The sequence below is a fragment of the Hyla sarda genome, chromosome 2 (genome assembly GCF_029499605.1).
Source record: "Hyla sarda isolate aHylSar1 chromosome 2, aHylSar1.hap1, whole genome shotgun sequence".
NCBI lineage: Eukaryota > Metazoa > Chordata > Amphibia > Anura > Hylidae > Hyla > Hyla sarda.
This window is the reverse complement of record NC_079190.1, coordinates 257963339-257990047: the sequence shown is the minus strand read 5'-3', so window position 1 is coordinate 257990047 and position 26709 is coordinate 257963339. Positions and strand designations below refer to the sequence as shown.

Genomic DNA, 26709 nt, shown 5'->3' with positions numbered 1-26709 from the left:
CACTGGCAATTTGCGGCAATTCCGGGCTGATCGGGGTCTCTGGTGACCCGATCACCTAAACAATAGGGATGAACGAAGCTGGCAGGGGTGCCACCTCCTCCTATCTCCTGTGATTGGCTGGCGAATTGCAGGACAGGTGCGGGGGGTGAAAGGTCATTCCCCCCCGCTCTGCCTGCCCCTAGAAGTCCGGGCAGAGTGAGAGAAGGTGGTGGCGAAGGCTCAGGAGGCCGTTGATGCGGGGGGGGGGGGGTCCGGGCACTATCGGGAGAAAGGAAATGCAGGCAAGTGGATGCAGCGGCAGCGACGTCAGATGCAGCAGCGAAGATCGCTTTAAAGTGATCATCACTGCTGCTTCTAGGAGTTTCGAAACTACTGTGCAGTGGTCTCCAATCTATGCCCTTCCAGATATTGCAAAACTACAACTCTCAGCATGTCCACACAGTCCAGGCATGCTGGGAGTTGTAGTTCTGTAACATCTAGCCCTTCAGATGTTGGTGAACTACAACTCCCAGCATACCCTGACAGCCTCGGCATGCTGGGAGTTATAGTTTTGCAATATCTGGAAGGACACAGTTTGGAGACAACTATACAGTGGTGTCCAAACTGTAGCCCTCCAGATGTTGCAAAACCTCAACTCCAAGCATGCAGAGACTGTCCAGCCATGCTGAGAGTTGTAGTTTGGCAACATCTGGCCCTTCAGATGTTGCCAAACTACAACTCCCAGCCTTCCTGGGCAGTCTGGGCATGCTTGGATTTGAAGTTTTGCAACATCTGGAGGGCGACAGTTTGGACACCACTACACAGTGGTCTCCAAACTGTTCTCCTCCAGTTGTTGCATAACTACAATTCCCAACATGCCCTTTGCCTGTCAGTGCATGCACAACTGGAGGCACACTGAGTTAGGAAACAGATAATGTTTCCCAACCAGTGTGCCTCAATTTGTTGCAAAACTACAACTCCCAGCATGCATGGTCTGTCAGTATATGCTAGGAGTTATAGTTTTGCAACAGCTGGAGGCACACGGGTTGGGAAACACTGAGTTGAGTAACAAACTTTGTGTTTTGCAACCAGGGTGCCTCCAGCTGTTGCATAACTACAAGTTACAGCATGCACGGACAGCCTAAGTGTATGTTCACACTGAAAAATTCTGTGAGTTCTGGCACCACAGGGGGCTTTGTAAAACGCACATGGCCCCCGACTTCCATTCCAACCAAATTCTCTCACCAAAAGCCCAATTGCGCTCCTCCTCTTCTGAGCTTTATAGTGCACCCACAGAGCACTTTACATCCACATATGGGCTATTTCCATACTCAGGAGAAAAAGCCTCCCCAAATTGTATGGATAAAATGTGGTGTTACCCCAAATTTTTCATTTTCACAACTGGCAATAGGAGAAAAAGCCTCCCCAAATTTTTAATCCCCTTTCTTCTATTACCAGTTGTGAAAATGAAAAATTTGGGGTAACACCGCATTTTATTGAAAAAAATCAAATTTTTCATTTTCACGTCCAACTTTACCTGAAATTTGTCAAAATACCTGTGGGGTGTTAAGGCTCACTGTACCCCTTGTTACGTTCCCTGAGGAGTGTTGTTTCCAAAATGGTATGCCATGTGGGCTTTTTTTTGCTGTTCTGGCACCATAGGGGCTTCCTAAATGGGACATGCCCCCCAAAAACCATTCCAGCAAAATTTGCTTTCCAAAAGCCAAATGTGATTCCTTCTCTTCTGAGCATTGTAGTGCGCCCGCAGTGCACTTGACGTCCACACATGGGATATTTCCATTCTCAGAAGAGATGGGGTTACACATTTTGGGGGGCATTTTCTCCTATTACCCCTTGTAAAAATGTAAAATTTGGAGGAAAACCAGCATTTTAGTGAAAAAAAAAAAAATCATTTACACATCCAACTTTAAAAAAAGTCGCCAAACACCTGTGGGGTGTTAATACTCACTGTACCCCTTCCTAAATGTGAAATGCCCCCCAAAAAACATTTCAAAAAAGACTCACTCTACAAAATCCCATTGTCGCTCCTTCCCTAGTGCACCCACAGAGCACTTAACATTCACATATTAGGTACTTCCTTATTTGAGAGAAATTGGGTTACAATTTTTCGGGTGATTTCTCTCCTTTTACCTCTTGTAAAAATTCACTGCCACTGATTGCCATCTGCCATCTCACAATTCTTTGTAACTAACAGGCTGTAAGTGTAAGTCGTAGAGAACACATGACATGGCAATAAGCGGCCTTCATTAATTAAATTAATTTAGTAATTCATTAATCAATGAACCTTTGAAGCTACCTAACAATTTTTACAACATGTGCTGCAATGTTGTAAAAAATAGACTAGACTTAAGATACTGACACACACAGATTTTGTAGCAGATTTCAGTACAATAGAACAGAGTAATAGGGTGCTGGGACTATCATAGCTGCAAACACCTCCCAAGTTTGCTCACAGTAGAACCTTCAGGATACTCAGCTGTTTAAATTCTAGCCAGTGATGCAAATATGCTCATAGTCCACAGCAATGCAACAATCTGTATGTACAGAAGAATAAAGTAGTGCACTCAACCAGCTCTATGCAGAAGCTGCTTTATTAGTAAAGTGCAAGCAGTACAGAACAGCGAAACATCATTGCAGGGGTCACAAGATCATGGACCATTTTCAGCCGCAAGGCTCTTCTTCCAGCCTCTATGCATAGAAGCTGAAAGAAGTGCCTTGTGGTAGGAAACAGTGTCGCCTTGTGATTCCCCTGCATAATATTTTACTGTTATGTCCTGCTTGCACTTTACTACTAAAGCTACTTCTGCATAGAGCCAGGTGAGTGCAATTCTTTATTCTTCTAATTATGGACTTCAGTAAAATTGACATCATGAGGTATTTCCCCAAACCTGCAAAAAATAAATAAATAAATAAATAAATAAATAAAAAAAACACAACAACAACAACAACAAAAACCCCTACAGACACTGTATTAAAATGGTGAGCTGAAGAAGACTGCGCAGGCAAGAAATCACAAAAATATGTACAAATGTTCTCTGCAGCTATAGGAATTAATAAATGCAGCTATAGGGGCTAATAGAATTGCTTATAAATGGGGGATCTACAGGTTATTGAGTTCAAAAGTTTACACTTACTTCTTCTCCCTGCACTGTAAATGTTTACTCTGTGTGCTTCTTAAAAGACATGAACAGTAAAACTATTTGTGTATTAGTTTAGTAGAATATGTTTCTTTATAATTTAAATAACAATAATGATTTAGAATTAGATAACAATCCACATTTTATTAGTTATCCAGGTAATTCACTTTTAATTACAAATGAATGCTTAATATTTGAATGTTTAATCTGTGGCTCTCTTTGAATTTACTGTACATACTTCTTAAACAATATCTGTCATGTCAAAAGATTTTAAAAAAACCTGTATAGTTTTGTTAGATTAATGCTTTAGAGTGGTGACAAGGGGAATTTAGTTATCTTACTGCTGCTGTTGAGAGTCCCTAAGAGCCCCCTCCATGGTGGACATTTATTTCCAATGGCCTCCATTTCAGGGGGCGGGAAAAGGACTGGCCTGTTTACCAGTAGTACACACACAGTTACTTCCTCCCTTAGTTGCCATGACAAAATCATCAAATTTCAAAATCAATTTCAGAGTCCGTGCCCAAGAATGTGCATTTGACTGAATAGACTGCACTGTTGCTGGGGGATGATTTACACAGTACTATACCCTGTGGCCTTTGGAAGCAGAATGAGTTACCGATGCACTGGGTTTGCAAGGTACTACATGAGCAGAAAGGAAAGAAACAGCACAGCTAGGAAAGGCTTATACTAAGCACTGAACTGCTACTGCTGCTGATAAGCTAAAGGGAGGAAAGCCTTGATTTACCTTTAAGCAACAGTGTAAATCATCCTTAGCAGGTAGACTGACTTAGTTTGCATATACACAGGCCAGGTCGCCCTCCCTCTTGTAATTTGTTCTGATCTAGCTTTTAATATAGAAATGCCTCCTTTCACAACAGGCAATGGATTGGATAGTAGATTGCAAAGAAGGGAAAAACCTACTGGCTAAGACTTTACAAAGTTTTTCTGCAGATAAGGAGTCATATTTGTTAAAATAGTGTTTTCCAAATATGTTAGGATTCAAGTTGTATGGGGCTGGCCTTAAAAAAAGGCCAATTTTAAAAAGTTTAACTTAATTGCAACAAATATCTTTGGAGTTGAAGGTTTTTAAATATTCCATGGTGTCATTCTCTCTCCATATGGTTGCTTTCGACATGATTGTGGCACCAGAAATACAAAAAGTGTTAACACATTAATCTGTAAGAAATTCCTTAACATCTAGAGCAAATTATTGCTACATTTCCACATCATAAATTGAAATACTGATCTTCCTTACCCCCAGTGCTGTCATAAGGATTCTTCCCATACATGTTCATGTAACAAAGAAAAAGATGTTCCTGGAAACACATATCCAAACTTGAGTTTTATTTTTTTTCTGGGACAAGAATACTTTAGAAAATATTATATATATCAAAAGAAGGAAGCAGAAAGATAAATATCCTATTTTAACAAAGTGCAGTTTTTAATACAGTTTTATAAAGTCAAGATTGTAAATTTACACGTATTGCTTTTTCCCCATTGAACTATTTGATCGGTTGGAAACATGTGAAGAGTCATCACAGCAAACATTACAATCCATGGTCGAGTGTAATCCAACATTTAATCTTAACTCCTTTTCTGTATTGTAGTTAGCCCAGTTCTCCTCATAGGATATTTTGTAAGCAGCACATTTATCCTTGTCCATAGGAAAATAGAGGCAAGATTTGTCCAGCACTGGTGCGCTAGGTGAGCTGTAGGACTTTTCATGGAATATCACTTGTCTATCACCTGTATATTTGACTGATTTAAAGCGTTTTACTTTTCGGGAAATGTTCTGAATTATAAGTATGGTCAGCTCTAGTATATTAAGGAATAATGAGATGAGGGAGACTACAAGCATGAAAAGGATGAATATGGTTTTCTCCATGGGTCGGGATACAAAGCAGTCTACCTTGTGAGGACATGGTGGTCTTTCACACACATAATTTGGAGTCATCACAAAGCCATAGAGATACCATTGACCAAGTAGAAATCCAGCCTCAAGTACACTCTTGAAAACAATACTAGTTATATATGTGCACATTAATGCTCCCCTTATCTTGACTTTTCCATCCTCCTGGATTAAGAATTTCCGAGGTTTCCTTTCCTCATGGTTATCTTGATTCATTTGATCATATTCGTTTTCTTTATTCCTCAACTTTGCTTCTTTCCTTGATATGTAAAGTACATGGCCCAGATAAAACAGGGTAGGAGAACTGACAAATAAGAACTGCAGCACCCAGTAACGAATATGAGATATAGGAAATGCTTTATCATAACAAACATTTGGGCATCCAGGTTGTTTAGTGTTACAGATGAAGTCCGATTGCTCATCCCCCCAAACTGATTCTCCCGCCAAGCTGAGAATCAGGAGACGGAACACAAACAAGACCACAAGCCAGACTTTTCCAATAGCTGTAGAATGCTCCTGCACTTGGTCCAGTAACTTTTCAAGAAAACTCCAGTCACCCATGTTGCTTGGCTACAGAATCTGAAATGAAACACAGACAAACCAAAATTGAGTGATACCATTGCTTATATCTGGGTGGACAAAGTGGATAAAGCCTTATATAAAGGGAAAGGAAGATAACCATATAACAAAAAGTGATTCGTGATAACAGTTGTAAAATTACACTATTTTGGTACCCATTCTTCTGCTATTGAAATTAACAGTTTTTGTGTAGCATAAGATTTGTTACAGTGTGTCTGAACCAGTATGGCTACTGTAAGTCAGAATATGTATGACATTTCATTGCTTGTCATGTGCATACACTGATGTTTATCTTATGTACAATGGTTTACGTTCTCTCTGCTGCCTCCTTTGGTGGATAAAATGTATTCTTATGACAAGTAAGCCCTAAACTCTTCTCATAGAAGCTACTAGAAACCCTGTGGTCCCCCCAAGTCCAGCCTTTTCATACCACAGAGCAGAACTTCGCCAGGAATGGAGAAGGAACTCTGCTCTCCAAAACTCCTGTGCAGACAGTTAGGCCTGGCTCTGCCAGTACAACAGCAAAGTTAAGGTTAAGTCTAGTCATCCTAGGTCATACACTGTGGAATCCTCAAGGCATTGTGTGAAGCGTAACTACGTCCCAAAGCTACTTCCAGACCACACAGAGGACATCTTCAAAGGGGTACTCCATTGGAAAACATTTTTTTTAATCAACTGGTACCAGAAAGTTTAACAGATTTGTAAATTACTTCTATTTAAAAAAAATCCTTCAAGTACTTATCAGCTTCTGTATGCTCAACAGGAAGTTATTTTCTTTTTGAGTTTCCTTTCTGTCTGACCACATTGCTCTCTGCTGACACCTCTGTCCATGTCAGGATGGTCCAGAGCAGGATAGGTTTGCTACAGTATGGGGATTTGCTCCTGCTCTGGACAGTTCCTAAAATGAACAGAGGTGTCAGCAGAGAGCACTGTTGTCAGACAGAAAGGAAATTCAAAAAGAAAAGAACTTCCTCTGTAGTATACAGCTGCTCATAAGTACAGGAAGCATTACGATTTTTTAATAGAAATAATTTACAAATCTGTTTAACTTTCTGGCACCAGTTGATTTAAAAAAAAAAAATTCCACTGGAGTACCCCTTTAAGCATTAAGATCGCGAAGGGGAAAAGTTCCTGGACTCAAGTAAGAAATAAGGATGCCCCCTCCCTCCCTATACGCCCCCAGGACATATGTCTTCCTTTGCTGTACTCCTGCACTAAGAAGATGATCATGTTATAGTTTATAAAAAATGTCCTACTATTTGTAATGCATTGTTAAAAAGAATTGTCAGTATTTTTACAAAAAAAAAAAAGTTTTCCAGAGTACTCCTTTAAATTCTACAATGTGCCTTCGAGTGGAAGTGAATATCATATAAATATCCAGAAGGGATAAGGTGAACAAGTGCCCTGCGTTTACACAGTATAGGAAGGCATCTGGAAATCAGTGGCGGATGGTTGCTGGAAGTTACCGAGCATATGCACATAATGAAGAGGCCCAGTGAACTATACATTTTTCTATCTGTTGCATGTAAGAGAATCACAATTTGATGGAAAAAAAAAAATTATATATATATATATATATATATATATATATATAAAAAACAATGGCGCAGCACTCCAAAATTGCAAAAAAGTGTAAAAATGTATTCCTTCATGTCAAAATTCAAAGCGACGTTTCAGCTCCCCACTGGAGCGTTTTTCAAGCATGCTAGAAAAAAGCTCCAGTGGGGAGCTGAAACGTCGCTTTGAATTTTGACATGAAGGAATACATTTTTACACTTTTTTGCAATTTTGGAGTGCTGCGCCATTGTTTTCTATTACATGGACTTTGATCGAGTCAGGGCGCTGGCACCGGGCATCTAATGGTGAAGTAGTGCTGCATTGTTTTTGAATATATATATATATATATATATATATATATATATATATATATATATATATATTGAAAGGAAATTCTACCATTTTCTCTACAAACTCTGCTGGGAAAAATTCTCTGGGAAAGGCATAAAAGAGGCATGTTTTGTGGTACTGCTAAGTGTTAGTTCCTCCCTATTATTTATGGAGCTTTTGTTTTTACCGAGTCAGCTCTGAAATCTGTATAAATACATCATATCCTTCCTGAATGAGAGCTTTGTGATCACAGAAAGGAAAGACAAATCTCGTTTTTTATCGTGTTCTACTAAACTACAAGTTGGATACATGCTATGAGAACATACACCATGATCAAAGCCCAAAATACTGTGTACTGCACATAAAAAATACTACTACTACTACTACTACTACTACTACTACTATTACTAATAATAATACTAATAATATTATTAAAGTTACATCAACAAAACATGTCATGCACAAACATTACTTTATAATTGCCTTATCCGCAGCAGCCATAATCAAAGTTTTGGCAGGTATATTGTAATACATTAAAACAAAGTGTTTCAATGTGTCCATGGTAGACTATCCTTTTGTATCTGTCAAATAAAATATATACCCTCATCAAGCAAAACAAGCCTAGTCACAGGCATACCATTCTTAGTCTATTGAACCCAATGGCATCCTGTTATATATGTCAGTATTATTTAGTATCCCAATGTGTACCTGCGGCATCCAGGCAGAATGTGATGTGAACACCCTTTAGTAGTGAAAAAATACATGTGCTAGTACATAATATGGATAATTGTTGTAAAAATTAAACACAAAAAAATGTTAGGGGATTAAACTAAAGGCACATGGGCTTCATCACATTTACCTGGCTAAAATGTGGTTTGTATTATAGCATAAAGAAGAACTTAAGGAATAGGAAAAGCTGTAACCACAAGTATGTATTGTGTCAGTCTTTGGTCACATCTATATAAGTTCTAAGTCTCTGTCACATATTGATTCATATTTAAAAGGGAACTCCGCTTTAGGAAAATGTATCCTTTTTCCAAAGGATTGGGGATAGGAAAGATAGGAAGTGTCAGATCATGGGGGGTCCGACTGCTGCAACCGTCCGTGATCTCCAGCACAATGCTCTGGCTCTCCTCGTGCATGGAGTGGGGATCGGCACACACCCTCCTTGCATCTCTATGAAAGAGCCAAAGCACTGTACTCATGTATCTCCTACTCTCCCATGAATGGAGATGCACGGAGGGGCATATCTACCACCGCTTTGTGTGGTGGTCGACACAGCTCCATGCATGGGTAGAGCCGGGGCTCCTGCAGGAGAATGCGGAGGTCCTAGCGGTCAGACCTCCCAATGATCTGACACTTATCTCCTAACTTATGGATAGGAGATACATTTTCCTAAACTGGACTACCCCTTTAAGGCAGTTATAGCTCTAATGCATGCATATGCATATTTTCTTTGTAAAAACATCAGGCCTCATGGCAGAACATGTAGGACCCCATTGTATGTCAGTGCGTTGTGCAGTGTGATGGATCTGGCACTTTATAATAGAAACTACAAAATAGAAAGTAAACAGATCCTTATTATAATTGTTTATACTCTTGTTTATAGCATTGCAAGACAGATAGTGTAAGAATTCTTATGTGTTACTATCCCCGAATCATCAGGTGACAATGTCGTCAGGGGCTAAGCATGCAGAATACCATGAGACCAAGTGTGGAATCCACAATAAATGAACAGTCTGCTGGCTTCCAAAACAAATTTGGTATAAGCATGAGTGTACATTACTGAAATGAAAGTGCCTCTGAATAAATAAGATGTTTCAGAAAACAGTCTCCTTTATCATGTAAATCATAACAACAAGCTATTTATGCTAAAACTGGGGGCAGAGCGAAAACCCTCATAAGCGTGACCACACATCTACATAAGGATAGACAGTAAAATAAATACATAATAAACAATTCATATACAGTATATGTGTCTTGAAAAAGTATCCCCTCCCCAATTTCTTCTATGCTTGCATATTTGTCACACTTAAAGGGGTACTCTGCCCCTAGACATCTTATCCCCTATCCTGCATCACCTCCGTTTCTCAGCTGCACAGAGCGAGGATTGCTCTGTGGCTGATGACGGGCGATGCAGGGGACAGAGAATTGTGACATCACGGACCCGCCCCCTCAATGCAAGTCTATGGGAGGGAGAACACATAATTATATGTACATGATCAGGATAAAGGTGCTGAGTAACATATAACTTTTTTGTGGGATATGACAGGTACACTTTAATCCGTATGAAGGTACAACTATAGCTGTTACCGTGTGGAGAAGCATTTAGTGGCTTAAAACTGTTTGAGAAGTCACATTGGCTAGCAACGTATGGTGGAAACACTATGGCTGGAAATGTATGGGGAGCAAATTGTTGCTGTTATTACATAGTTACATAGTTACATATTTAGTACAATTGAAAAAAGACATACGTCCATCAAGTTCAACCAGGGAATTGAAGGGTAGGGGTTTGGTGCGATATTGGGAAAGGGGTGGGATTTTATATTTCTTCATAAGCATTAATGTTATTTGGTTCCAGGAATGTATCTAACTAGAGATGTCGCGAACATATGTGAAGTTCGATCCGCCCCCTATACTTTAACATTGCAGTAAACTTTTACCCTGTGAGTCAGAGTCAGCAGACACATTACAGCCAATCAGCAGCAGTCCCTCCCTTCCAGACCCTCCTACCTCTTGCACGGACGCCATTTTAGCCTCATTCAGCATGCTGCAGGCTTAGGAAGTGGAGGGTTAGAGAAGCTGCTCCTGCTGTATAGGGAAAGCGATAGCTAGGTTGCTGCTAGGTGGTGTATTCAGGGTCCAGTTTACTTCTAAAGCACTTGTGTAACATCTGCTTTAAGGACAGCACCCAAAAAAGCCCTTTTTAAGGCTGAAAGATATCAGTCCTGGTTGGGAGGGAACCGCTGGTTAAAAGGGGTACTCCAGAATCAAACTTAAGTTCCTTCAAGCAACTAACTACTACAGTATTCAAAGGGCTTAAATATATCAGTCCGTGTGTTTTGCAACAGCTGGAGGCACCCTGGTTGGGGACCACTGCATAAAAGGGGAACTCCGCTGGAAAGCTTTTTTTCTTTAAAGCAGCTAACTACTACAGTATTCAAAGGGCTGAAATATATCAGTCCGTGTGTTTTGCAACAGCTGGAGGCACCCTGATTGGGGACCACTGCTTAAAAGGGGAACTCCGCTGGCAAGCTTTTTTGCTCATTGTCACACTAGTGCAAATCACCTTAGGTGTGACAGTTGTGCAAATAAAAAAAAAATACCTTTTTTGTCTGTTAAATAAATCAGTCGTCACTGTCAATTCACGTCACAGTTGCCAGTTTTTTTGCCTGCAGGGCAAATTGTGTCACCCTAGTGCAAATCACATTTGGTGTGACACTTGTGCAAATTGAACCAAAAAAATGACAGGCAGAGGAAGGCCACCCCACAGGGGCCGTTGTGGTGCTGGGATTCCCTTTGGCCCTAGAATGGCCAGTGTTCAGAGGCCACGTACCCTGAACCCCCCAAAGTTCTGAGGACTTAGTTGACTGGCTATCTCAAGACACCCAATCTACTACAGCTTCCGCTCGGAACCTTGACGCACCGTCCTTCTCCTCCTCTAGCTTAGCTTCGGGCACCTCTCATGCTACCACTTGCCCGCCTGCCGCCACCACCTACACTAGCACCACAGCAGCTTTACTTGATCCGTCAGAGGAGTTATTTACACATCAGTTTGAAGACATGAGTGATGCGCAACCATTATTGCCAGAGGATGTAGTTAACAGGGATATGTCTCAGGCAGGCAGTATTACACACATGGACATACGGTGTGATGATGATGTTGTACCCGCTGCAGCTTCCTTTCTTGAGGTGTCAGATAGCGGTGAAGGTGTTGATGATGACAATGTGTCCGTGGATGCCACGTGGGTGCCCGCTAGAAGAGAAGAAGAGGGGGAAAGTTCAGATGGGTAGACAGAAAGGAGGAGGAGACGAGTTGGAAGCAGGGGGAGGTCGTCACATGGAGCTAGTGGCACAGTCAGACAGCATGCATCGGCACCCGGGGTCAGCCAGCCAATCAACGCATGCTGTTGCCACCACCAGAATGCCGTCATCGCAGAGCTCATCAGTGTGGCATTTTTTGTGTGTGTCTGCCTCTGACAACAGCGAGGCCATTTGCAACCTGTGCCAGAAGAAACTGAATCGTGGGAAGTCCAACACCCACCTAGGCACAACTGCTTTGCGAAGGCACATGATGTCACATCACAAACGCCTATGGGATCAACATGTCAGTACAATCAGCACACAAAGTCAAAGCCGCCATCCTCTTCCTGGTCCAGCATCTTTAGCCAGGTCAACCACTGCTGCCCTCCTTGCCCCCTCTCAACCATCCGCCTCTCCGTCTCTCGCCTTGAACAGTTCCTGCTCATCTGCCCACAGTCAGGTGTCTGTCAAGGAGATGTTTGAGCACAAGAAGACAATGTCTCAAAGTCACCCCCTAGCCCGGCGTCTGAGAGCTGGCTTGTCGGAACTGCTAGCCCGCCAGCTTTTACCATACAAGCTGGTGGAGTCTGAGGCCTTTAAAAAATTTGTAGCCATTGGGACACCGCAGTGGAAAGTACCCGGCCGAAATTTTTTGCACAAAAGTCAATCCTCAACCTTTACTCCATTTTGCAAAAGGAAATTATGGCATGTCTGGCACACAGTGTAGGGGCAAGGGTGCATCTGACCACTGATACATGGTCTGCAAAGCATGGTCAGAGCAGATATATCACCTACACTCTGCATTGGGTAAACCTGGTGACGGCTGCCAAGCATGGAATGCGTGACTCTGCAGAGGAGTTGGTGACACCGCCACGACTTGCAGGCAGGCCTGCTGCCACCTCCTCTACTCCTCCTACTCCATCCTCTTCCATAACATCCTCGGCCGAGTCCTCTTCCACTGCTGCATCTTGCTCCACATCACCGGCACCCCCCCCCCAGCTCCCCGGGTGCTATTCCACATCCCGGATACGGCAGTGTCACGCCATCTTGGGGTTGACTTGCCTCAAAGCTTAGAGTCACACTGCACCAGCACTTCTGTCGGCCCTGAACGCACAGGTGGACCAGTGGCTGACTCCACACCAACTGGAGATCGGCAAGGTGGTTTGTGATAACGGAAAAAATTTGTTGGCGGCATTGAGGTTGGGCAAGTTGACACATGTGCCGTGCATGGCACATGTATGTAATCTGATTGTACAATGCTTTGTGCTCAAGTACCCAGGCTTACAGGATGTCCTGAAGCAGTCCAGGAAGGTGTGTGGCCATTTCAGGCGTTCCTACACGGCCATGGCACACTTATCAGATATCCAGCAGCAAAACAACATGCCAGTGAGGTGCTTGATTTGCGACAGCCTGACACGTTGGAATTCAACACTCCTAATGTTCGACCACCTGCTCCAACAAGAAAAAGCCGTCAACGAATATTTGTATGACTGGGGTGCTAGGACATCATCTGCGGAGCTGGGAATTTTTTTGCAACGTTACTGGAGGCTCATGCGCAATGCCTGTAGGCTCATGCGTCCTTTTGAGGAGGTGACAAACCTGGTCAGTCGCACCGAAGGCACCATCAGTTACATCATACCATTTGTTTTCTTCCTGGAGCGTGCTCTGCGAAGAGTGCTGGATCAAGCAGTAGATGAGCGTGAAGAGGAAGAGTTGTGGACACCATCACCACCAGAAACAGCCTGATCAGCATAGCTTGCTGGACCTGCGGCAATGCTGGAAGAGGATTGTGAGGAAGAGGAGTCAGAGGAGGAATGTGGTTTTGAAGAGGAGGAGGAAGACCAACCACAGCAGGCATCCCAGGGTGCTCCTTGTCACCTATCTGGTTCCCGTGGTATTGTACGTGGCTGAGGGGAAGAAGATTATACCTTCCCTGACATCACTGAGGACGAGGAACGGGACATGAGTAGCTCGGCATCCGTCCTTGTGCAAATTTGGTCTTTCATGCTGTCGTGCCTGTTGAGGGACCCTCATGTAAAAAGGATGAAGGAGAACGACCTGTACTGGGTGTCCACACTACTAGACCCCCGGTATAAACATAAAGTGCCTGACATGTTACCGCATTACAGCAAGGCGGAAAGGATTCAGCAGGTCCAAAATAAATTAAGAAGTATGCTGTACACAGCGTATAAGGGTCATGTCACAGCACAACAGGGATCTAACAGGGGAAGAGGTGAAAGTAATCCTCCTCCTCCTCCCACGAACACGCCGGCAAGGACAGGATGCTGTACAGACATGCTGTTGATGGAGGACATGCAGAGCTTTTTAAGTCCTACGCATCGCCACAGCCCTTCGGGGTCCACCATCATAGAACGGCTTGACCGACAGGTAGCAGACTACCTGGCCTTAACCGCAGATATCGACACTCTAAGGAGCGATGAACCTCTTGACTACTGGGTGTGCTGGCTTGACCTGTGGCCTGAGCTATCCCAATTTGCGCTCGAACTTCTGGCCTGTCCCGCTTCAAGTATCCGGTCAGAAAGGACCTTCAGTGCAGCAGGAGGTATTGTCACTGAGAAGAGGAGTCGCCTAGGTCAAAAAAGTCTGGATTACCTCACCTTTCTTAAGATGAATGAGGGATGGATCCCGAAGGGACTGACACTGGGCGATACATTTGACTGAACAAGGCCTGATCAGATGAGCTGCCTTGGGCTAAAAATGGTCCACATGCTGCTGTATTTGAACTCTGAATGCCGGATGACTTGCGTGACTTATCCGCCACCAACTAGGGTTCAAGCCGCAATGTTATAGGGCACTTTCTGCCTGGTGAAACAAACAGAATTTTTTTGGGCCGCTGCTACAGCAGCAGCTGCGACAATACCAAATTTTCCAGCCAGGTGTACATTCCTAATTTTTCGGGACTCTGCTGCTGCACTTGTTGTGGTGCTGCAATTTTTATGGCCGCTGCTACAGCTGCGACAATACCCAATTTTTCATCCATGTGTACATGCCTAATTTTTCTGGCCTTCCGCTGCTGCACTTGTTATGGAGCTGCAATTTTTAGGGCCGCTGCTACAGCTGCGACAATACCACATTTTTCATCCATGTGTGCATGCCTAATTTTTCTAGCCTCTGCTGCTGCACTTGTTATGGTGCTGCAATTGTTATGGCCGCTGCTACAGCTGCGACAATACCACATTTTCCAGCCAGGTGCACATGCCTAATTTTTCTGCCCTCTGCTGCTGCACTTTTTCTGGTATTGCAATTTTTCTGGCTGCTGCTACAGATGCGGCTGCGACAATACCACATTTTTCATACATGTGTACATGCCTAATTTTTCTGGCCTCTGCTGCACTTGTTATGGTGCTGCAATTTTTCTGGCCGCTGCTACAGAAGCGGTTGCAACAATGCCACATTTTTCAGGCATCTGTACATGCCTAATTTTTCTGGTGCTCTCTGCTGACATCTCTGTCCATTTTAGCAACCGTGGATATTAGATGTATGCTAAGGGTAGCATGGTGGCTCAGAGGTTAGCACTGCTGCCTTGCAGCGCTGGGGCCTTGGGTTCAAATCCCACTATGTGCTGCCTCAAGGGGGGCTCTAACTATGTGCTGCCTAACATGGGGAAATCTATGCGCTGCCTAAAGGGGGGATCTAACTATGTGCTGCCTAAAGGGAGGCTCTAACTATGTGCTGCCTAATATGGGGGGATCTATGTGCTGTCTAAAGGGGGGAATCTAGCTATGTGCTGCCTAAAGGGGGCAAAAGCACGTTATTCCAAACCATTTAGGAATAATAGGTGATTTATGCCCTTTATGAATTAAAACAAGACTCTGCATCAACTATGTAATTTTCCATGGGCGTTTTGCCATGGATCCCACTCCGGCACACCATAGTCCCCTTGAAACAACTTTTAAATCACTATTGTGGCCAGAAAGTCTCTGTGGGTTTTAAAATTCGCCTGCCCATTGAAGTCAATGGTGGTTCGCCCGTTTCGCGAACCAAAAATTTTATGTTCGCGACATCACTATATCTAACCCTGTTTTAAAGCTGTTAATTTTTCCTGCTGTGACCAGTTCCTGAGGTGGACTGTTCCATATGTTCACAGTTCTGATGGTAAAGTAGGCGTGTCGCCCCTTGAGACTAAACCTTTTCTTCTATTGTCTGGTGAAAACACGGTCATTGGCCCTATATGGGTTGGGCACTCTGGATAAAACAACACAACTGCTGCAGGCTCTTGTTTTAAAAAGACTGACGGTGATTAAAATGCAGAACATAGGGGGAGATATATCAAACCTGTCCAGAGGAAAAATTTCTGAGTTGCCCATATCAACGAATCAGATTGCTTCTTTCCTTTTTCAGAGGCCTTTTCAAAAATGAAAGAAGCAATCTGATTTGTTGCTGTGGGCAACTCAGCAACTTTTCCAAACAAAGTCTTCAAAAAGAAGTTCCGCAGGAGACAAGGTTTGTAATGCTGCGAATAAATATTTAAATGACTAAATAATCGCAAAAACCCTAGTCAGATAAACAATATTAGTGACATTTATATTTAAATAGCTTTTTAAATTATCACACATTTTTCCAATGGATACAGTTAGCCTCTAGGTAAATATTCCATCAAAAAATGTCAGGGCAATGATTCTTCCCAGCAAGATGCCATACTGAAATCAGTGTATGGGGGAAGGGACAAACCCATTGTGCAATGTTTAGCGCAGAACAGCAGAACTTGCTAGTTTATTTTTCCAATTTGTTACTTCTTCACCCAAACCTTCCCTATAATTATGATAGAGCTTATCTCTCACCTACACAACAAGGAAGCAGATATATTTTACCATTATTCAATACCATTGAGGAAGATTTAGCAATATACTTCCACTTTTTTAATAAACATATGTTAAAGGGCTACTCCACTGGAAAAAAAATGTTTAAATCAACTGGTACCAGAAAGTTAAACAGATTTGTAAATGACTTCTATTAAAAAAATCTTAATCCTTCCAGTACTTATCAGCTGCTGTTATGATCCACAGGAAGTTCATTTCTTTTAGAATTTCCTTTCTGTCTGACCACAGTGCTCTCTGCTGACACCTCTGTCCATTTTAGGAACTGTCCAGAGCAGGATAGGTTTTCTACCGGGATTTGCTCCTACTCTGGACAGATCCTAAATTGGACAGAGGTGTCAGCAGAGAGCACTGTGGTCAGGCATAAAGGAAATTCAAAAAGAAATTAACTTCCTGTGGATCATAACAGCATCTGATAAATACTGGAAGGATTAAGATTTTTTAATAGAAATAATTAAAAAATCTGTTTAACTTTCTGGCACCAGTTGATTTAAATTTTTTTTTTCCAGTGGAGTACCCCTTTAAGAATATGGTGTCAGGGCAGAGCACAATAATTATAAAGCTCCTGTGCCAGATGTGCAAAGACATATAATTCCCTTTATTCTAAGGATTCAGAAGTACATTATAAAAGCTAATTGTTAACGTGCTTTGCAATGTACTACAAAGTAATACTACAGGGTGGGCCATTTATATGGATACACCTTAATAATATGGGAATGGTTAGTGATATTAACTCCTGTTTGTGGCACATTAGTATATGTGAGGGGGGAAACTTTTCAAGATGAGTGGTGACCATGGTGGCCATTTTGAAGTAGGAAGAGGGTCATGTGACACATCAAACTTATTGGGAATTTCACAAGAAAAACAATGATGTGCTTGGTTTTAACGTAACATTATTCTTTCATGAGTTATTTACAAGTTTCTGACTACTTATAAAATGTGTTCAATGTGCTGCCCAGTCTGTTGGATTGTCAATGCAACCCTCTTCTCCCACTTTTCACACACTGATAGCAACACCGCAGGAAAAATGCTAGCACAGGCTTCCAGTATCCGCAGTTTCAGGTGCTGCACATCTCGTATCTTCACAGTATAGACAATTGCCTTCAGATGACCCCAAAGATAAAAGTCTAAGCGGGTCAGATCGGGAGACCTTGGGGACCATTCAACTGGCCCACCACGACCAATCCACTTTCCAGGAAACTGTTTATCTAGGAATGCTCGGACCTAACACCCATAATGTGGTGGTGCACCATCTTGCTGGAAAAACTCAAGGAACATGCCAGCTTCAGTGCATAAAGAGGGAAACACATCATCATGTAGGCCACTGGAAATGCGAAATTGCTACATGATGATGTGTTTCCCTCTTTATGCACTGAAGCTGGCACGTTCCTTGAGTTTTTCCAGCAAGATGGTGCACCACCACATTATGGGTGTCAGGTCCGAGCATTCCTAGATAAACAGTTTCCTGGAAAGTGGATTGGTGGTCGTGGGCCAGTTGAATGGCCCCCAAGTTCTCCCGATCTGACCCCCTTAGACTTTTATCTTTGGGGTCATCTGAAGGCAATTGTCTATGCTGTGAAGATACGAGATGTGCAGCACCTGAAACTACGGACACTGGAAGCCTGTGCTAGCATTTCTCTTGTGGTGTTGCTATCAGTGTGTGAAGAGTGGGAGAAGAGGGTTGCATTGACAATCCAACACAATGGGCAGCACATTGAACACATTTTATAAGTGGTCAGAAACTTGTAAATAACTCATGAAAGAAAAAAGTTACGTTAAAACCAAGCACACCATTGTTTTCTTGTGAAATTCCCAATAAGTTTGATGTGTCACATGACCCTCTTCCTATTGAAAAAACTAAAGTTGGATTCAAAATGGCCAACTTCAAAATGGCCGCCTTGGTCACCACCCATCTTGAAAAGTTTCCCCCCTCACATATACTAATGTGCCACAAACAGGAAGTTAATATCGCCAACCATTCCCATTTTATTAAGGTCTATCCATATAAATGGCACACCCTGTAGATTTTGCTCCGTTCCATAGGATGATGCATATGGTCCATCTATAAATTCTGAATAAGATATATTAAAGGGGTATTCCAGGAAAAAAGTAATTTTTTTTATATCAACTGGCTCTATAAAGTTAAACAGATTTGTAAATTACTTCTATTAAAAAAATCTTAATCCTTTCAGTAATTATCAGCTGCTGAAGTTGAGTTGTTTTCTGTCTCTGCTGACATCTCTGCTTGTCTCGGGAACTGCACAGAGTAGAAGAGGTTTGCCATGGGGATTTGCTTCTAAACTGGGCGGTTCCCGAGACGCATGTCATCAGAGAGTACTTAGACAGAAAAGAACAACTAAACTTCAGCAGCTCATAAGTACTGAAAGGATTAAGATTTTTTAATAGAAGTAATTTGAAAATCTGTTTAACTTTCTGGAGCCAGTTGATATATATAAAAATGTTTTTTCCTGGATAACCCCTTTAACCGCAACATGTTTATTTTAGAAAAATCATCATATACCTTCCTTCTTACCATGAAAGCTGGTAGCTAGGTGTCCGACATGTCTATATCAGGCTGTATGTTTGTCAGTAATCTTGCTGCCTTAGCGGAGTAGACATTATCCAGAGATGCCCTAAAACAATGCGAGGGGACAGCCAAGTATTCAAGCATTAACCTTACAGTAGCTGAACAAGTCTTATTGCACAAAAATGATCATAGGTGTTTAACACTCTACCACAGTTTCGATAACTTGTTACAGTTTCACAATGCCTACTTATTCCAGTTGTTCTAATACTATTCAACTTAATGGGCAAGAAGAGTAGATACGGATTCCTTAATATGGAATACATTTTCTCAGTTACTGGTTTAGGTGGACACTGATAGAATGTATTAAAACTATTCTGTTGAAAAGTAGTTTCCAAAATTTTTATAGAGTTGTATATAACATAAGTATATCCGGAAAATGTAATTTCCCCATTTAGTACTCATGTTTTAATACATTATATTTGGATGAAGTCTCAAGCTTTTTTGGTCTGTTTACTTCTAGATGACTCTATATATTGACTATGATATCTATACAAAAATGCAAAAGTTAAGACTGACAAAGCAATTCATAATTTCCAAATACTTTTACCTTTTTAAACTCTTGTTATGTAACTATTTTCGTGCAATAGACAACAGTGCAGACTTCCTGGATTCGCAGTATGTACTCTAGAATTTCTCCTCAGTAAGCAGAACATGTAGACGTTCAGAAGGGTATTTAGTTGCTAGAGAGTATGACTTACCTTAGGTAAGGTAAAAAAGACAAGCAGTAAGCCGTAAAGCATTCCAATATAGATCATTTCCAATGGTACACGGACGGATTCAGTGATGGGATGGCTGAAGATTTTTGAGAGCAGGATGCTGAGAGGAGGGGAAAAGGGCAGGACACTATTTAACCCATTGTCTAAAAGCTCTCTACTCTCTAAAGAAATTATTCAGATGTCAAGTAGATGTCACATTGTATAAAAAGGACTCAACTATGTAAAAAGCATTAAAAAGATTATATAAAATATAAATGTATGTAGGTGTAAATATTTAAAAGATATCTATACTTCCCTGACAACACTACACTTTGCATCCATATGTATGTATATAGCTACATGTTTTCTCCTATATAAGATGTACCATTTATTTTCCTTATTTTAGACATATATAACCCCTTAACGACCACGGACGTAAATGTATGTCCTGGTTTGGTGGTACTTCGCGCACCAGGACGTACATTTACGTCCTGTGTATGACCGCGAGCATGGTGCATGGCAGCCGGGCACCCGCCAGTAATGGCAATCCGCGATCGCGCGGATGTCCGCCATTAACCCCTCAGATGCCGGGATCAATACGGATCACGGCATCTGCGGCAGTGCGGTACTTTGAATGGCTGATCGGATCGCCCGCAGCGTTGCCGCGGCAATCCGATCATCCAGCATGGCAGCCGGAGGTCCCCTCACCTGGCTCCGGCCGTCTCCTGGGGTCTTCTGCTCTGGTCTGCGATTGAGCAGACCAGAGCAGAAGATCACCCAAAATACTGATCAGTGCTATGTCCTATGCATAGCACTGAACAGTATTAGCAATCAAAGGATTGCTATAGATAGTCCCTTAAGGGGACATAAAAAGTGTAAAATAAAAGTTGAAAAATGTAAAAATAAAAAGTAAAAAAAAGTGAAAAATTCCCTCCCCCAATAAAAATGAAAATTGTCAGTTTTTCCCATTTTACCCCCAAAAAGCGTAAAAAAAATATTTTTATAAGCATATTTGGTATCACCGCGTGTGTAAATGTCTGAAATATCAAAATATAATGTTAATGATCCCGTACGGTGAATGGCGTAAACGTAAAAAATAAACAAAGTCCAAAAATGCTACTTTTTTTGTCACATTTTATAAGAAAAATAAATAAATAAAAAATGATTTAAAAGTTTTATATGTGCAAATGTGGTATCGATAAAAAGTACAGATGACGGCGCAAAAAATGAGCCCTTAAACCGCTCTATAGACGGAAAAATTAAAAAGTTATAGGTGGTCAAAATAGGGCGATTTTAAATCACTGATTTTGTAAAAAAGTTTTAGATTTTTTTTAAGCGGTAAAAAATATAAAAGTATCTAACCATGGGTATCATTTTTATCGTATTGACCCACAGAATAAAGAACATGAGTCATTTTTACCGTGAAGTGTACAGTGTGAAAACAAAATCCTCCAAAATGTGCAAAATTGTGGTTTTTATTTAAATTTCCTCCCTAAAAAAAATATTTTTTGGGTTCACCGTACATTTTATGGTAAAATTAGGGATTTCATTACAAAGTACAACTGGTCACAAAAAAAAAGCCCTTATATGGGTCTGTAGATGGAAATATAAAAGAGTTATGGATTTTAGAAGGCGAGGAGAAAAAAAAACGAAAATGCAAAAATAAAATTGGCCTGGTCCTTAAGGTTAAAATGGGCTTGGTCCTTAAGGGGATAAACATTATCAGCGATATGATAAATGTGCACTTATTTTCTTCAGTATTAGACAGATCCATAAGATGTGATAATAAATATACATACTGTACCTACATGCATGTCGGAGGAAAGAACATAAGTAATATTCCTATGCATGGTATTACGGAGGCATTTTCCCTCTCCATGTGTCACCATGTAGGGTCAGTGCTTGCTGTGTAGCCATGTAAATGAGCCTTTATTGTACAGACAAACACAACTTTGTGAGAATTACATAAAGGTGAAGAAGAGGTCTGTTCACATGTGAGCAGTGGGATATGCAGTCAGTGGATCTTTATTTTGTTTGCATATCATGTAGAAAACATTTAATTGGGCCAAAATTCCCAAATTTCTATATTGAAATCACAAAAATGTCCAAATTAGAAGGGAGGTGTCCCAGTGAAACAATCTCTATAGGAAAAAATCATATGCTAAGATAAAATAAGAGTATTACCATAATATTTTTTATTAAAAAAAACAAGCTGAAGCAGAAAGTGTCCTCTAATAACAGCGGCAGGCCCTTTGCCCAGCCGGGCCCTCGGACCATGTTTGAATGGGCGGCCTGGTCAGTCCGTTCCTGCTAAGGAGACAATCCTAAAAGTGTCATATATGATCTTTTAAGGTATTTGAGAAACTTTGAAATCCAAGTTAATAATGAATTTTGAGAAATCTGCAGACAGATAACAGGCTCTTCAATGAGTACAGAACAACTGCTTGTTGAAGGGAATCTGTCAGCTCTATAGTTGAAATAAAAACCAAATGTAGCAATTTTTGGGGATTTCATTTTTATGCAGTACATTTACAGAAAACATATGTTATCTTTATTCTGTGGGTCAATATGAATAAAATGATATCCATGTTCACATGGCTTTTCTATTATTTTCACCTTTGTCCCTCATTAATGGTCCTGAGCATTTAGGTCATGTCGTTAATTCCCAGACGACTAGAGCATACATGTACACTCTGTCGTCTATGGGTAGTTTTTTTTTTTTTTTGCTTACATAGTGCAGCATAGACTATTGTTAGAGAATAGAGGGATGCTTTATAATTGTCAGTTTAGGTGAAATATTTTTGTCTATGTTTATTCTGTATGATGCTAGTGTTTATGTGGGCCCAATCTATTAGATGGCTGCATGGACATTTGATAAATTTTGTGCAAATACACATTTCCAGAAAATTGTTACTTCACTACACCATTTTCTATGGTTTAATTGTTGATTGTTGCAAGGTAAGACTTTTTATCCTGTTGCACAAAAATTTGCCACTTTTCTACACGCACCAAAAGCTAAGCATCTCTCCGCTGGTGTATATTTGTGACCTTTTGAAGATGTTTGTGCAAAAATAAGTTACAGATAGAAATTCAGTTACCAGTACAACTGGTAAGTAAAAGTAAAGTAAAGTAAATTTGACTTCAATAGAGCATCTTTTTCAAAAGTGTGGTCTGCATTAGTCACATTATTTGTGGGCAATAAGTTACATTTTGCACAAATTTTGTGAGATTTCATGACCACAAAAATGTGTTACCACAATTAATCCCCAGTTATTCCATCCTGTGTATGCCTTGTGCAAACCTATTTTAGTTGCAGATATTGGTGGTCTGTCATCTTGATTCCTATTTCTCCTTTTACTTTGCTGTATTTGCTCTATTCTATCTATTCTCTGTTCTATCTATGCACAGCAAGTTAACGGAGTACTCTGAAGGAAAAAATTAATTGTACAAATTTGTAAATTACTTCCATATAAAAATCTTAATGTTTCCAGTACTTATCAGCTGCTGTATGCTCCAGAGGAAGTTGTATAGTTCTTTCCATTCGGACCACAGTGCTCTCTTCTGTCACCTCTGTCTGTGACAGGAACTGTCCAGTACAGGAGAAGTTTACTATGGGGATTTGCTCCTGCACTGAACAGGGTAGTCAGGTATGACTAAGGGCGCTATGTGTGCTTGAAACATGTTACTACACTGTTCAAAAAAAATAAAAAATAAATAAAAAGGGAACACTACAATAACACATCCTAGATCTGAATGAATGAACTAATCGTATGAAATACTTTTGTCTTTACATAGTTGAATGTGCTGACAACAAAATCACACAAACATTATCAACAGAAATCAAATTTATCAACCCAAATTTATCAACCCATGGTCTGGATAAGGAGTCACACTCAAAATCAAAGTGGAAAACCACACTGCAGGCTGATCCAACTTCAAAGTAATGTCCTAAAAACATGTGTGTGTGGCCTCCACGTGCCTGTATGACCTCCCTACAATGCCTGGGCATGCTTCTGATGAGGTGGTGGGTGGTCTCCTGAGGGATAACCTCCCAGACCTTGACTAAAGCATCTGCCAACTCCTGGACAGTCTGTGGTGCAATGTGGCGTTAGTGGATGGAGCGAGACATGATGTCCCATTTGTGCTCAATCAGATTCAGGGGAACGGGCGGGACAGTCCATAGCATCAATGCCTTCCTCTTGCAGGAACTGCTGACACACTCCAGCCACATGAGGTCTAGCATTGTCTTGCATTAGGAGGAACCCAGGGCCAAAAGCAACAGCATATGGTCTCACAAGGGGTCTAAGGATCTCATCTCGGTACCCAATGGCAGTCGGGCTACCTCTGGCAAGCACATTGAGGGCTGTGTGGCCCCCCAAAGAAATGCCACCCCACACCATTACTGAACCACCGCCAAACCTGTCATACTGGAGGATGGTTCAGGCAGTGAACATTCTCCATGGCGTCTCCAGACTCTGTCACGTCTGTCACATGTGTTCAGTGTGTATTCAACTGTGAAGAGCACAGGGCACCAGTGGAGAATTTGCCAATCTTGCCAAACATCCTGCATGGTGTTGGGCTGTGAGCACCCCCCCTGTGGACGTCGGGCCCTCATACCACCCTCATGGAGTCTGTTTCTGACTGTTTGAGTGGACACATGCTTATTTGTGACCTGCTGGAGGTAATTTTGCAGGGCTCTGGCAGTGTTCCTCCTGCTTCTCCTTGCACAAAGGCGGAGGTAGCAGTCCTGCTGCTGGGTTGTTGCCCTCCTATGGCTTCCTCCACATCTCCTTATGTACTGGCCTGTCTCCAGGTAGCGCCTCCATGTTCTGGACACTACGCTGACAGACACAGCAAAACTTCTTGCCACAGCTCCCATTGATGTGCCATCCTGGATGAGCTACCTGAGCCACTTGTGTGGGTTGTAGACTCCGTCTCATGCTACCACTAGAGTGAAAGCACCACCAGCATTCAAAAGTGACCAAAACATCAGCCAGGAAGCATAGGAACTGGGAAGTGGTCTGTGGTCACCACCTGCAGAACCACTCCTTTATTGGGTGTTTTGCTAATTGCCTATAATTTCCACCTGTTGTCTGTTCCATTTGAACAACAGCATGTGAAATTGATTGTCAATCAGTGTTGCTTCCTGAGTGGACAGTGTGATTTCACAGAAGTGTGATTGACTTGGAGTTACATTGTATTGTTTAAGTGTTGAGCAGTGTATTTCCCAGCTATTCTGATGCTTGTATCCTGCACTACATGAAATAGCGGAGAAGTTTTAACAGTAAACTGGTTTGCGCTAGACGTCTTATTTCTTAAAAATTTGGCATCAAGCGGTGGTCGGCTGCACCTGTGTGTGCTTCTGTCAGCAATAGAGGGTGAGCTAAATGAACTTTTACAGCTATATGTGTGGCTCTGGACAGTTCCTGACATGGACAGAGGTGTCAGCAGAAAGCACAATGGTCACACAGAAAATAACTTTTTCTGGAGCATTCCGCAGCTGATCATTACTGGAAGGATTAAGATTTTTAAGTAATTTACAAATCTGTTTAATTTTCTGGCACCAATTGATTTAAAAAAAATTGTTCTCCACTGGAGTACCCCTTTAAGGGGTTAACAAGGTAAGGAGGGAAAAACCCCAAGTAAAAGACTGACAATTGGGAAGGAGTTAATTTTGTTGTTTACCAATTAATACTTTTATTTTGGTAAATATATACATAATATATATACATATATATATAATTTACATTTTGTGCATAAATATTCACATTGCAGCTGTGAGCAGGATACGGTATATACAGGCTTTAAACCACCAGAACTACACAAGAATGTTCTTATTCACTGGCAGCAAAGATCTTAAAAGCAGATGGAATAAAAAAAATGTTTTTAAAGGGGGGAATTTATGAAGAAATTTACATTCACACATGCTCCGTTGTGCAAAAAGTGTTCAATGATTGATGTCTCTAAATGAATAGCATTTTTTCAGAAACTATACCAAATCAAGAGTGCAATTTTGTAAAAAAAAATTAACATTTTTTATGGTTATTCGAAAATGAAAAATGTATCAATTCTTTTTGAATGAATTCCTTTTGTTACCCCAGTAATAAAACACAACCGCTGGGCTGTAGTCTTTGATTAACAAATAATCTAGTTCACAAGTGGAGTAACAATGCCATCTAATGGTCACTTTAGAGAACAGCTCATGGTCCATTGATCCAGATATAGGCTGTGTAAAACAAAATTGATGGGTTTGAAAAAAATATATATTTTTTTATACAAAATTAGTTCAATCATTGAGTTGGACAGGGACGTAGAAGGGTAGCAGGACTATTATTTACTCCTTTGTGCAAGTAGGAGTATTGTCAGAGCCCTACAAAATGACCTCCAGCATTTTGTAGGGTTCTGGCAATGTTTGAATGAGGGCCCAACAGGCTCTAATTGCATCTGTATTTAAAGTCCAACTTTGTGCAGTTCCACTGGCATTCACCAGAGAACACCAACATTAGCAGGTCTGGCAATTCAGCATGACCAGTTTGGAAGTTGGTTGCTTATGGTCTATGAAGGTATTGCTTGACTACAACTTCATTAAAACCAACTGGGGTTCCACAGTACGGAGGAAAGAGGGTCTTCAAACCCTTGTTCAGGCATTTTCTAAGGGTTTCAGTGAAGGGGCCTCCAGTGATCATACTTTTAAAGCTTTTCCTATGGACGGGTTCCCCCCTACATAATATCCTGCAACTTTTCCTTGCTAAGATACATAGGTTCATAATATGCATATAAAATTACATATAGGATCTGCACATGACTGTCACATAGGGCAGGAAATAGTTCGGCCCTGAGTTCATCCAGAACCACATTCCCTGCCTACTTGCATATCCACCCTAGACAGCGGATCCACAACCAGGTGGTCGTCCCCAAAGAGGAGGTGATTGGCCTCATGCAGTATTCAAAAGAGAGGCATTCTGGATATTAAGACTGGCCTCCCGTTAACCAGAAGGCTTGAATTCCCATAATGATTTGTCTTATTTTTACTGATTTTTGATTGCTTTATTGT

General features: G+C 41.3%; 1 protein-coding gene across 5 annotated transcripts in view; it reads right to left on the bottom strand.

The window, feature by feature from the left end:
* Positions 1–4497: 4497 nt before the first annotated feature.
* LOC130357841 (gap junction alpha-4 protein-like) overlaps positions 4498–26709 on the bottom strand; it is a 78942-nt gene continuing 56730 nt past the window's right edge. Inside the window, exons 1-3 of one of the 5 annotated variants that reach the window (XM_056560572.1) lie at positions 19659–19765; positions 18907–19006; positions 4498–5625 (exon numbers count right to left, since the gene is read on the bottom strand). In XM_056560572.1, the coding sequence (XP_056416547.1) occupies positions 4612–5607 (996 nt within the window). In that variant the 5' untranslated portion in view covers positions 5608–5625; positions 18907–19006; positions 19659–19765 and the 3' untranslated portion in view covers positions 4498–4611. Of the gene's footprint in view, positions 5626–18906; positions 19007–19507; positions 19636–19658; positions 19766–26709 lie in introns of those variants that run through there. The other 4 variants (XM_056560574.1, XM_056560571.1, XM_056560575.1 and 1 more) reach the window with 4 other exon arrangements.